General features: G+C 39.5%; 2 protein-coding genes across 4 annotated transcripts in view; one reads left to right on the top strand and one right to left on the bottom strand.

The window, feature by feature from the left end:
• The window catches only part of fam114a1 (family with sequence similarity 114 member A1), a 14,963-nt gene extending 5,950 nt beyond the window's left edge, over positions 1-9,013 (top strand). For all 3 annotated transcript variants that reach the window (XM_046047714.1, XM_046047715.1, XM_046047713.1), the window contains exons 8-13: positions 3,516-3,601; positions 4,248-4,481; positions 4,682-4,821; positions 4,892-4,964; positions 5,801-5,854; positions 6,459-9,013. In XM_046047714.1, the coding sequence (XP_045903670.1) occupies positions 3,516-3,601; positions 4,248-4,481; positions 4,682-4,821; positions 4,892-4,964; positions 5,801-5,854; positions 6,459-6,584 (713 nt within the window). In that variant the 3' untranslated portion in view covers positions 6,585-9,013. The remainder of the gene's footprint in view (positions 1-3,515; positions 3,602-4,247; positions 4,482-4,681; positions 4,822-4,891; positions 4,965-5,800; positions 5,855-6,458) is intronic.
• Positions 9,014-9,016: 3 nt separating this feature from the next.
• On the bottom strand, positions 9,017-13,137 carry LOC123969688. The gene is made up of 8 exons (XM_046047307.1): positions 12,798-13,137; positions 10,991-11,101; positions 10,854-10,907; positions 10,345-10,380; positions 10,196-10,234; positions 10,069-10,101; positions 9,926-9,973; positions 9,017-9,193 (listed from the first exon to the last, which is right to left on the bottom strand). Exons 1-8 carry the CDS (start codon positions 13,135-13,137, stop codon positions 9,132-9,134), a joined length of 723 nt encoding a protein of 240 aa, XP_045903263.1. The 3' UTR covers positions 9,017-9,131.
• Between the last annotated feature and the right edge of the window lie 142 nt (positions 13,138-13,279).

The following is a 13,279-nucleotide window of genomic DNA, read 5'->3' as shown; positions in this document are numbered from 1 at the left end:
GCTCTGGTAATTTTCTTTTCTGTCTCTCTCTCTCTCTCTCTCTCTCTCGCTCTCTCTCTCTCTCCCTCGCTCTCTTCCCCCCTCTCTTTCTCTCTCCCTCTCTCTTTCTCTCTCTCTCCCTCTCTCTCTCCCTCGCTCTCTTCCCCCCCCTCTCTTTCTCTTTCCCTCTCTCCCTCTCTCTCTCTCCCTCTCTCCCCCCCCCTCTCTCCAAGGGTAAGTCAGTCATCAGTGGAGGTTTGGATGCCTTGGAGTTCATCGGGAAGAAGACTATGACTGTTCTTGCTGAGAGTGACCCGGGTTTCAAAAAGACCAAGACTTTGATGCAGAAGACCGTATCACTGAGTCAGGCACGCAGACAAAAACACACACACACACACACACACACACAGATGCTCACAGAAAACCAGTAAGTTTCATCCTCCCAGATAAATAAAGTAAAACCTCTTTATTGTGTGTTCATTCAGTCATTTCTCTAAAATTATATTTCCTGTGATTTTACAGATGTTGAAGGAAGCCAAAGAGAAAGAGAGGGCACGTCTGGGCAACCAGCCAATCAGTGCACCCACAGCTCACTACGGGATTCTGTTTGACGACTACCAGGGCTTGTCACACCTCGAGGCCCTGGAGATCCTGTCCAATGAGAGCGAGGCCAAGGTGACTGAGGAATATAGAGTACTTTTTCAGAATCACAGTCCTTTTTTTAGAACTGTGTTGATAAGGTCATAAACTCTATATCTACTCTTAGGTCCAAGCCTTCCTCTCCTCTCTGGTGGAAGAGGAGCAGGAGGAGGTGAAGAAGGAGCTAATTTTCATTAAGGACATCTTCATCAAGCGAGAGGAAGAGGAGGAAGGAGAGGAAGAGGAAAAAGAAGAAGGAGGACAGACGAAGGATAACGGTGATCTAAGTTCCCAATTACACTGTTCTACCCCCCTATGTGAGTGACCCAAACTAACCGCCAGACCTGCTGGAAGGTGAAGCGGCACCTGAGCACTGACAACAGGATCAGTTAGCCATATTCCCATTTCCTGTTTAATTTTTCACTTTGGTTGAATGTTTCATTCATTCTTTTCGTTCAGTGTTCATATGTAAGTACCATATCAGGGAGATTAACGCTAAATTGCACGTAATTAATATTATTGTTACGGATTGCTAGTGGGATTGAGCAAATAATTGTGTTAAAACAAACCACTGCCTTTGAAGAATTTATTAATAAAAGAGAATAAACAGAGAAGTACTAAAATACAAATCAGCTGGACCAGAGCTTCTGTCTCCTAGGACAGTTACTAATGTCTGGCCCCGAGCAAAGGGATGCATAATCATTTACACAGTCTAGGTTTCTGTGTTTTGGGGAACAGAGATCCTCTCCCGGTCGGGAGAGGAACAGCACAAAAGGAAAAACACTAAACAATCTCAAAGCTCTGACCTAAATATGTGAACAGACTAACAAAGACTATAATAATAAGGAAAGGTTTAGAAAAAGAGAAAAAGTTAAGGTATAAAAAAGCAATATATATATACATACTTTATAAACAATAATAGTAATAATAATAATAATAAGAGAACATGTATAAAAGATTAAATGTAAGAGGAGAAAATGTTCTGCCATTACACGGACCATTTTCCAAAGTGTATGAAGAGTTTTTGAAATGTTTTACCTTACAGGCTGCATCTCTGTGGTCAAATCTGAATTGTCCATCACAGTGAAGACCTCTTGGTACTTATTGTTATGATCCCATTCTAGACTCTAGATGAGACTCTTGAAATCTGATACTCCTTTGTTCGCTATTAACATGCATTAAGGGAAGTGTAGGATCCAGTGATTCTCTCACAAGTTTCATAAATGTATGCTAGTGCAGTATAAAGTTGCTCGAGTGCCCCTTTTAATGCACAAATCTGTATTACTATCACAACTAGTGACAGAATGATATTGTAACAATTCACAGGAAGAAGATGACAAGATGCTGCCTGGAGACTAACAAGACAGCAGTTAGTTGTGCTGTTAACCTCGGCCTTAGACTGTTGCATACTGACTGCTCTTCTAACCAACAGGGAAACAAAATAATCCCTTTAGAGCCTGTAATAAAATTATATAAAAAAGCTTCATAAAAAAGCAAGACCCTCGTCAGAGTTATTTATATTTTGTTTGGACTATCCCCTTGACTTAGGAAAACTCCCCCGTTTTTTAAATGCAGAGCTGCTATATAAACGGTTCTTACTGCCACAGAATGAGTGAACCAGTGAAAATAAAATATTTCTGAGATAATCTGAGATGAGGAACAAGTTAAAAGACCCAGCTCACCTTCTGCGCCCCTAAAAAATGTGATACACAATCCTCCCCGTTTTCTGACCCCCTGTCCCTCCTAATAAAATTTATACTGTCCTTTAGCTTAAGCATATAACTGATATAGGTAACTTACATCACTGATGTCCTGGAAATCACAGTAACTGCACTGCATCAGTCCTGTTTATCTCAAACGTCATCCAAACTAAAAATTCATTTTTCAATCGTACCATAACTAACTCAAACATGTCACTATATGTCTGTGACATTATGTGGTTTTTGGTTTATATCCATCCCTTTGAGTGAAATCTCTTTTCGATTGTCCTCATCCACTGGGAGGTCAAAGGTCAGGGTCAGGAACAAAGCAAGGATTCAGTTTCTGAGACACTGAGTGTCAACACAGAGGTTTAAACTCATCAAAGCACAGTCTCCTTTAACATTTTCCTGTTTCAGTTTTGTGTCAGATAATATTATCTGATTCAACATGCACACATTATTTTTTCATATTTGCAAAAGCCCGGAGAACTTTGGAACCTCTTGGGAACCAGTGTTGGAGGCGTTTTGTTCCTGATTTGCTGTCGTCGTCTCTGCGTGCAAAGTAGAAAATGTTCTACCAAAGTGAAATTTGGTGTCGAGGGGCTGCCATGTGATGCCACATTTTGGTTTTCATCATATCTCAGCAGCCACTTGTCACTTTTTTAAACCCATTTTTAAAAGCTATATGTAAACTTCTACTGTGCGACAGGTGCCCCCGGGCGATGTCACAGCAGTGCAAAGCAGACTGGTGTCCCTTTACCTCTAGGGTTTAGCACGCTGCCTGATCCAAGCGTTGGTGTTCAGGGGCCACTGACACTTTCACATCACAAATACAGAACAGAACCAACAGAAAACAATCTACCAGATCAAGACATTACATCTGCATGCGTGCTCTGCATATTAAGCTCTAATTGTAATTTATATACAGGAGTTTGAATTAATTTAGCACTAAAAACAAGACTCTGAAGTGCAACAAATCTCTGTTGTGCTGTTAGCTGAAGACAAACAAGAACATTATCGTTATGATCTCAGCATGGGGGAAAATCATTGCACGTGGTACAAATCTGCTCTCATTTTACAGTTTATGCATCTAATGTTTTAACATGTGCTGCGTGAATATAAGTATACTGACATAATGATGTGTGTGTGTGTGTGTGTGTGTGTGTGTGCGCGTCTGTATTTGTATATTTCTGCCAGCGGCCAACGGCGAGGAGTTTGTAAGCGTTCTCACTGAGCTGCTGTTCGAGCTGCACGTTGCTGCCACGCCAGACAAACTCAACAAGGTGAGTCTCACGTGTGCACACACGCACACGATAATTACAATTATTGTGAGCACATTATTCAACATAATTAATGGCATAATCCTAGCCTACTCCTATAAGCAACATAAGTTTTTTTATTGACACGCAAGAGACAGCTAGATTTTTTCCCTCTAAAGCTATTCCCCCAAAATAGACAGACAATCATTTCATTCGGACTGAATTACCGTGCCAATTATAGTCCTGCCACAGCAGCAACAGTGTCATTTCAGATCAAATCTGAGCATTTGATTTATTGATTGCTGCCGAGATGTGATGAGAATTTCACACAAAATGCTTCTGAAATAAATTGCCTACCTTAGCTTTAAGTTGAAATCGCTCTAAACAAATCCCTTCACAAAGTGAATACCTGCAAAATGTCCTCAGATTTCTCCCCTTATTATTAGATATTTGGTCCGCATAGTCTTTTTTTTTTTAGTATCCACTCTCTCCTACTGCAGTCTTAGAAGTAATATAAAAGTTATCACCTTTGAAGTCCTTCTCCAAATTCAATTTCACATCTATAGAACCTACATTAGCATATAATCGTGTATACGCATCTGATTAGCATACATCAGGGTGGCGATCTCTCACCATGCAGAGCTAATGGGTGGTAATTATGCATTTCCAGGCTCGGATCAGGGCCCATGATTGGGTGAGCGAGGTGGAACAGCCTGTCACTACTGAGACAGTTGGCAGGGAAACGCAAGACCTGCCAGGAGGAGAGGCCTCACCTGGAGAGAACGCAAAGGAGGAGGTGGAGGAAGAGGGAGAAGAGCAAGGGGAGAAGAAGAAAGGTGTAGAAGAGCAGGGGGTGAAGGGAGGAGAGAAGGAAAAGAAGGAGAAAGACCCCAGATCTGTAGAGGTGAGGTCAACTCAACGTCATGTGACTCCAATCAGCAACAACGGTCTTTATTCTCAATTTCTTTTCAACCTGCCTCTCCTCCTGCTGTCACAGGTAGAATTGATTTTATACAGATTGTGTGTGTGTGTGTGTGTGTGTGTGTGTGTGTGTGTGTGTGTGTGTGTGTGTGTGTGTGTGTGTGTTAATCTCCCTCTCTCCAGGCTGTCTACCTGTCTTCAGTCAGTAGTCTGGCTGAAGTCACAGCTCGCAGCATCGAGCAGCTCCACAAGGTGGCAGAGCTCATCCTCCACGGGCAGGAGCTGGAGAAACCAGCCAGAGACCAAGCACACATCCTCACCAGGTGTGTGTGTGTGTCTGTGTGTGTCTGTGTGTGTTTGAGAAATGTGCTAAGACCTGCATTTATCTTCCAGGTTGACATGTGCCATGTGTAAGGAGGTGGAGTGTTTGGCCAAGAGGTTCTCTGATACACTGCTTCATGTTGGGGTAGGTGAGAAGGATTGTGTGTGTGTTTTATATGTGGGTAGTGTTATTCTATTCTATCTAATTGTTAACAACAACAACAACAAAAGTACAAAACCAACCATTTATTAATCCGTCTGAATACTTTCTGACTTCTCCGCCCTGTCTCAGCCCTCAAAACCATTTTGTTCTTCTGAAGATGTAAAATGAGAAATAAAAAGTTACATTCGTTAAAAAGGCTCACTAATTTCATAAAACAACAGAAAATCACTTAATAGTGCATTTGAGACTATTTTCAGCTGCAGATTAATACAAACTTCATGCTCTAGTGAGTAATATAGCAGCAGGACGGCGTGTGTGGAATTGACTCAAAATAAACGAGAAATTAAATAATAAAGTTATTGAAGTTTCTGCGTTAAAGTTGCTGTGCTTTTACCCACTCTGGAAAACACCCTCAGGAAGGCTGTGAAACACATTGGTTAAATAAAAAAAAGAGTCTTCCTGTGAGTCAGCGAGTGTTGCCACACTGTTTTTCATATATCATCCATTGTTACTGGAGTACCTTGTTGGCTGGTAGAAACAGCATACTCTTCCGTGGTCATTTAGGGAATTGTCACCCAGTGAAATGGTGTTAAATGTACAGGTATGTGTTTTGAACAAAATGGAGGTCTGTGGCACAGAGGAATAAGCTGCTGTATATCACACTTGTGATGTTTTTTTCTTTCCCCTGGAATTTGTCGACAATGAAGAAAATTGAAGAAAAGTGGTTTTAGTGTGTGCTTTCCTACCAATCCAGTCAGTGCACTGAGTATGATGATTGATCTTACATCATTGCTTCTCTGCTGTTTCCTGTCTCTCAGGGTCAGAGGAAAGCAGAGGAGTTGAATCCACTGGTAGACAGTGTGCTGCTAGAGGTGAGATGCACACATTTTTCCTCAGATGATCTTGCTTATAATCAAGTCACAATAAATAAAATAAATAACTGTCAGTTCCAGACAGATGAGTGCTAGAAATGCGTTAATAATAATTGTGACTGTTGCAATAATTGATCATGTTTAATTTGTTCATTTGTTAATGGTGAACGAGGTGAGATGTGCCCAAGATGTTAGATATGTTTAGAAATTTAGAATTTTACATTTTAAAAAAACCACGTCTTGCCACAGTATTTTATTTTTGATATTAATGTTTTATGCTTTGTTGTTAGTATTTTCTTATACATTAATAATTTGTTTAGTATTTCAGTTGGAGGGTTGTTACCATATTTGTTTTATCTTTATTTGTGTTCTATTCCATACATTACCACTGTATTGTGCTCAGATTTCATAATCTGCTCAAAGCAGATTAAGACCATTTTAACTTCGTGTAACTATATTCAACTATACCTCAATATTTTTTTTCATTTCTGTATATTTTTAAATACACATCTGTAACCAATTCTTAAAAAGGTTTAATACATTTTTGTCTATATGGGAGATGTTGACGACGATGATGATGATGATCATCGTCTCTTGTCTGCAGGGCTCCAACAGTACCAACTACATTCAGAATGCATTTCAGCTGCTGCTGCCCGTCCTGCAGATCTCCCACATCCAGAGCCAGCACTGTCGGTCCACCACAGAACCAGCAGCGCAGACACAGCACTAACACATACACACACACATACGCGCGCACTAGCTGCTCACCTGCTCGTCTTAATGTATCTATTGTTGTACAGTAAAGTATAGAGAATAGATTATTCCACATTAAGTGCTTAAATCTACATTAAGTGCCATAGCAACAGGCAGATGTTTGATATATACATAATGTAATCTTGAAGATGACGATTTAACAAATAGATACATGCAGAAATGACCACATGCAGGCTGAAAGTGGGTCTCTTCTACGTTGTATCTCTGAAGGTCATTTTGATTCAGTTTAGCAGTTGAACCAAACGGTGTTCGGAGCTCATTCAAGCTCAGCTGTCATTCTGTCTGACAAACAAAGATGTTTCTCTATCATCTCCAAGACCTGAACCAAAAACAGAAAATTACTGAATGTCTTGAAGAGTCTCTACCTTAATGTATATTAAGCTTTCTTTGCATTCCTCATGGTCCATTATTATTTCAAAGAGCATTAACAAACACTAGTGAAGTGTCTATTTTGCTGAAATGTTTTAATCTGGTTTGAAACAAAATGCCAGTATTAGTGAATATACACTTTTTGCTTGTTTTTGTTTTTTTATGTTAAATTATGTGAAGCAACACTACCTTATATTTCACTCTTATACATCTTGAATCGAAAGAAAAATCTGATCTTCATGCTTTGAATTAGAAAAAACTTAGTACTCCTTCGCCCTTCTTGTGTACATTGAAGATGCAATGTAGGTGAATTCATCTCTAATGATCTATTGTTGTGCTGCTACACTTAAAAGGTATTGTTTGACATGTTGGGAAATTTGCTTTCATGGTGAGAGTTAGATGATAAGATTAGTACATCTCTCATGTATGTGAAGTTACAGCCAGCAGCTGGTTAGCATAGCTTAGCACTTAGACTGATAATGGGGAAACAGCTAGGCCACTGAATAACACATTGTTTCTAGTTTGTTGAATCCGTTCAAAAAACATGTTGCGATGTTACAAGGTTTTATGTGGAGGAATGAACTGCTTTAGGCCAGGAAATAGCATGGAAAAAGATGGAAATCTAAACCTGCAATAACTGATGTTTTTGGCCACTTGGGGACATTGGAAACAAGTTAAGAACACATTGCGGATCTTTTAAGTTGATATGGTGAACTTCTTAGCGAGCAGTTGCTAATTTGCACATTCAGCAGTTCCAGAGCAACATTATCATTCATTTGGAGTCTTGTTTCTGGCTACCTGGTGAAGTCCAGTGTTCACTCTCTTTTAGGTATCTACCAACACCTGAGGGAAATATCTGGCTGTTTAGCTGCTAAATGCTTCACTATGTTCACCAGCAGTGTCTGTCTGCTGTTTGGTGCTCAGCAGGTAGTGGATTTCACAGTGGATTTCTGGAGCATTCTCACTTAAAACAACGCTTTGAGAGAAGTGAGAGTGACCCCTTTCATTTATCCACTTAGCTGACGCTTTTATACATCACAACATACAATAGCCATATATGTCAGAGGTTAAGTGTCTTGCTCAGGGACATATTGTCACAGTGGGAATCAAACTCCAGTCACCCACACCAAAGGCACGTGTCTTATCCAAGGTGCCACTGCCAACCATACATTTGTTATTAGAAAATTGTTTTTTATGGTCGTTTTAAGAAACATGATATATCAGTATTGTGCTGATTAATGAGCTTTAGAGGTACTGGTAGGATAGACTGGTTCACATAGAGCCAGGCTAGCGGTTTCCCCGTTTCCAGTCTTAATGCTAAGCTAAGCTTACCGGCTGCAGGCACCAACTATTTATTTACCATACAGACATCAATGCTCTCAAAAGAAATTGAGACTATGTCCTAAAATGCTTTACTATTTCTTTAATAACAAAATGACATGTCCCCTCTAGGATTCTAATGTGAACACCTTGGCATTAGCCAAAACATGTAGGTGTTTTTTTTTTCGTCTTGCCTCCTTTTTTTTTGTTTTTGCTGGGATCTATATTTATACACTTCTTGCTTCCCAGAGGTATATATCTCAATCATTTCCTCGTGTTCCTTGACCACCAGCGAGTTTCAGTAGCAATCCCAAGGTGCTCACAGTGCATCTGTTTTTTAACATCCAGAGTTAAATTCGCTCTTAGCATCCAGCCTGCATTTATATAGATCTCTGGAAGTACTCTCTCCCCCTCTTTACTTATGCTTCTTCCCTTTTAGAGATACATAAACACAGGCAAGAGAGATATTTACCAAAGGAAACATTAGTCAGTGCTATTGTAATGTTTTGGCTCCTTTCACCTATAGCCATATTACAGAGGCGTGAGGCCATTTATCAGCCATGCTTCTGCCTTAGAATGAAAAATGATTTGAAGCCAAGTCATTTATTTAGGGTTTTACTAATATATTAAGATTCTCTTCTAATAAAGTGCCCAAAGACTGTTTGAGATGTTGAAAATAAAAACGCTTTAACCATCTTCATGTGTCTCAGATGTTTTTATTTTCACCATAAAGGTAGCTGGCAATTGAAGCGTTCCTTTTTTATTTTTCTCCAATGAACTTTAGCTCATCTGTGCTCTTATGGCTGCTCCTCTGTCACCACGCCTGCTCCTCTGTGAGGGAGGAGGTGGAAGGATGGCCACGATGATGCAGGTTTGCTAAAAATAGATGAGATAAAAAATTTAATAAACAGACTGGAGTAAAGAGGACAGTGGAACAAGGGATCTTAACTTTCAGCATGAGGTATATTACCTGTTATCTTATAAAGTATAAATTACAGTAAGACCCTGATCAGATAGGCCTACAGTATCATGTAAAAGTGAGGATGGATGGATGTACTGTATAGAAAGTATTGGCGGAAAGTAATTAAGTACATTTAGTGTTTATTTACTCAAGTAGTGTACTTAAATACTGTTTAAGGTACTTGAGTATTTAAATTTTCTGCTACTTTCTACGTCTACTCCACTACAATGCACATCCAAATATTGTACTTTTTTGCTCCACTGTGTATATTTGATAACTCAAGTTACTTTGTAGATTCATATGAATACAAAATTTAATCAGCAAATAAATGATGATGTAATATCATGTACTATCATATAATGAAATGTTAGCCTAACCGTTACCAGCTTCTATAATGTACACATCAATGCATAAAGAATTCTAATCGAATTATATAATACACATTTTTTCTGAAATGGGCCAGTCTGCATAACAAACATGTTTTCTTTTGGTACTTTAAGTATACTCTGATGCTAATACTTTGTACTTTTACTTGACTTAGATGTTACATGACTTTAACAGAATATTTCTACACTGGGGTATTGTTACTTTTACTTAACAAAAAGATCTGAGGATTTCTTCTGGCACTGTTCTAATAGTGAGTTTACCTGTATAGCAGTTATCAACAGTTCCATCCAGCAGAGTTTCTATATCGTCTGAAAAGTGTTTGTGAAGACTATTAACACACAAACTCAAAGAAAGAATTCTATATGAATGTGGTCTCTTAAAGTGTGTGCATATGATTCTCTACCTTGAGTGTCAACTTCTTGAATGGGTGACAGTCCTGTCCATTAAAAAAAAAAAAAACTATCAAAAAGAACTGAAACAACAGATAATCAAATGATTTTCGAACCATGTGTATGCATTTAGGAACTGACCTGACCAGGGCCGGGACCCATAGGAGTGAATGATCGTCTCTATTAGATAATAAGAAGTCATTAGAATTTGAATGTACTACATCTCAAAATAAGGATGTGGACCTTTTGTATGGAGCATTATTTTGTAATATACCAAAGTCACCAGTTACCTTTAGGAATGATGCTTTCTGTGTGCTTCTCACCGTCTAGTTGAAACATACAGCATATCAGACATAGAGTATTTATTATTGCTCATTTTATAAAGAGGTGTTTGGTCCTCGTGTGAAAAATGGGTCTGACGAATCATTGATGTGGTTTTCACACATGACTCTGATGCCTGCTGTGACATTATGACATTATGACACAACAATTCAATACAGCTTATCAATATAATTTTCTTCTGTGTTATCTTATTTGTTGATGAACAATCAGATTGTTTATGTGTACTTAATTCAAAGTATTTGGAATTTAATTGAATATTACAACATTTCAAGTTAACTATAAGATGAACTCTTGACCACTGGTATTCAGAGATAGAAGTGTGTATCTGGGTTTATGAGGTTTCTGCACACACCATGTCAGAAAGGGAAATTAGAGAAAATTTGAAGTAGAGTTGAAAGTTGTATTTAAAAATTTAAAATTCATAACAAAATTTCAGAGGACACAAATTAAAATTTACCGTTCAAATGCTGGCCAGTGAAGTGGTAAACAACAGGGCGCACCTTGGGCTTTTCTAAGGACATGAAGAGACATTTTTGGGTCAACTTCGAAAGATCAAACTAACCCAATGACTGTCTATGTGTGTGTGTCTCTTACTCAACAAGCATCTCCCACTGTAGATTTGTCTGAGCAGAGTTGTGACTACAGCCAGCAACACCACAAACAGCAGAGCCAGCCAGAGCACCCTGAACACACACCGCCACTCATCTGCAGGATAGAGAGGGATTAAATCAGAAACAAACTTTCAGAGGTCCAGGCCTGCAAAAACTATTATTTTCTTCATCCATTTATCTGTTCATTATGTTTTTGATTGCACATAAACAATGGCAGAAAGATGTCCATCGTAATTAACCAGAGTTCAAGTTGAGCTTGAGAATTCATCAAATAGTTTGTTTTGCCCAAAACCTTAAAATATTTAATTTACAATAATAAAAAACAGAAGAGGTGGAAAATCCTCACATTCAAGAAGCTGAATGTTTGGCATTAATGCTTGATAACAGTCACAGTTTGCTCCTCAGTCCCTCTCTTCAGCCACACTTTCATACCCACCCTCTGCACTGTCCCTGTCCCTAACTCCCCAAACCTGCCCTCCTCAAGCTGTCTACCACATGCCCTTGGACTTTACCAACTTTCCCAACTACACACCTGTTCTCACTTATCTCATCTCACCTGCAGTTATTTGGCCAACTCCACCCACTCTTCACCTCATCCGCTACTCACCATTTATACCAGTTCACTTGCTTTGTTCATTTCCTGTACTCTTAGTTAGTTTTTGGTTGGTCTTCATTCATTTTTGCTATGTGGCCCTGTATCTGCCTTCCTGCCTGTCTACCAACACCTGTAAATGCATTCATTTATGGACAATAAATCATTGAACTGCACAAGTGTGCCTGTTATTTCTGCATTTAGGTCCAGGGCTTGCATCCCTGCCTACTAGCAACTGGCCTTCACTCCAGCCTACTAGCTGCTGTTCTTTGGCCTGCGAGCCTTCAGCCAGCTAGCACCAAGCATGCTAGCCTTCTGTTCCACCTACAACTCATTCCCTCATCAGTTAGTCACTATTTAAACCAGTTCACATCCTTTGTTCATTGCCAATTAGCCTAGTTGCTGTGGCCTAGTTGCCTTACTGTTTTTTGGTTTTGAGTTTTTGTGACCTTTGTGACCTGTGTCTGCCTACGTGTACCTGCCTGAAAGCTCATTCATTTATGGGCAAAAAGTCACTGCACAAGTTTGCTTTTGCGTCCAATCCCCTTTTGTCCTGCATAACTCACCGTAACAATAACTGGCTTTAACAATTTGTTAACTTTCAGTTGTTCTAATCATTTCAGTTAGAAGTCTTATCAAACAAATTCTCTTCTAAAAGATAGAGATACTGACTCATGGATGTAAAAGAAAACAAACAGGGAATCCAGTCAGAGAAACGTATGCCAGAGACTAATAACATGAGGTAAAGATGGAAAGGGAGAGCATGGAAAGGTTTTGTGGATACTGGGCAGACAAATGAGTGAGATTAAATCCAACTTTCAACACACACTGGAAAATATGACTTAGTGTAGCTTTAAGCTTGGGAGTGTTGGAGAGCCGAATAGAAAAGGAAGCAAGCCAAAATCAATGCAGTCTTTGAAAATACAGTAGATTAAGATGTACTCTCGGTTCATACAGTACAGAGAGAGAAGTCACAAAGCTGAGGTTGGAGTCAAGAGAAAGCAAATTGAGGGAAATTCATTGTAGTAGACTCCATTGTAGACTGAGAGAGAAGACGGGTTTGAATGAGATTCAATTTCACCTCAAATCAAAAGCAATTCTTTTGTCTTTTATTGTCTCCTCCTTTCCAATCTTAAAGTGAAGCCACACTAACCACATGGGGAACAAAGAAGCACTGCTATCTCAGCCTGACACCAACCTTTCTGTGGCCGTTTCCATGGCAGCTTTCCCTTTTCTGTTGCAGTCAAAACTGTTTGATTGGCGAGCCAAAGGAGACAGCGGCTTTGATTGGCTGACTCCGAGGTGGGTGAGGCAGGGAAACAGCAGTAAAATGCTTTCCTCTGACCTTCATCATCCTTATTCTTTTCCTCCTCCTCCTCTTCCTCCTCCTCCTCCTCGGGTAGGTTGAGGAGTAAAGAGCTCTGATTATTGCCACCATACAGGGTGAGATTCAGGGTCTCTGCATCTCTGAACTGAAGCTCCACTGACACCTTGAAATGTACCTTTAAAGCTGTGAACGGATGAAGAGATGAAAGCATTGATAGATAAGTCCCATAGAATGTTTGCCATGTTCACCATCTTAGTTCAGTGTGTTAGCATGCTAACATTTGCTAATTGGCACAAGGGACCATACTCAAATAGCTAAAGGCTAAAAAACCTACAACTCAAATATAATAAGTT

This window comes from Micropterus dolomieu, linkage group LG04 (assembly GCF_021292245.1).
Source record: "Micropterus dolomieu isolate WLL.071019.BEF.003 ecotype Adirondacks linkage group LG04, ASM2129224v1, whole genome shotgun sequence".
Taxonomy (NCBI): domain Eukaryota; kingdom Metazoa; phylum Chordata; class Actinopteri; order Centrarchiformes; family Centrarchidae; genus Micropterus; species Micropterus dolomieu.
Note: the sequence above shows the minus strand (reverse complement) of the source record. Positions and strands in the feature narration are given on the sequence as shown.

Excerpts from the sequence above, each read along its gene's own strand:
- LOC123969688 (XM_046047307.1), bottom strand. The coding sequence starts at position 13,137 with ATGCTTTCATCTCTTCATCCGTTCACAGCTTTAAAGGTACATTTCAAG. Across the intron at positions 10,235-10,344 it reads AGAAAGCATCATTCCTAAAG|AGACGATCATTCACTCCTAT; the intron begins GTAACTGGTGAC and ends ATTATCTAATAG. Across the intron at positions 9,974-10,068 it reads TCAAGAAGTTGACACTCAAG|ACGATATAGAAACTCTGCTG; the intron begins GTAGAGAATCAT and ends AACACTTTTCAG.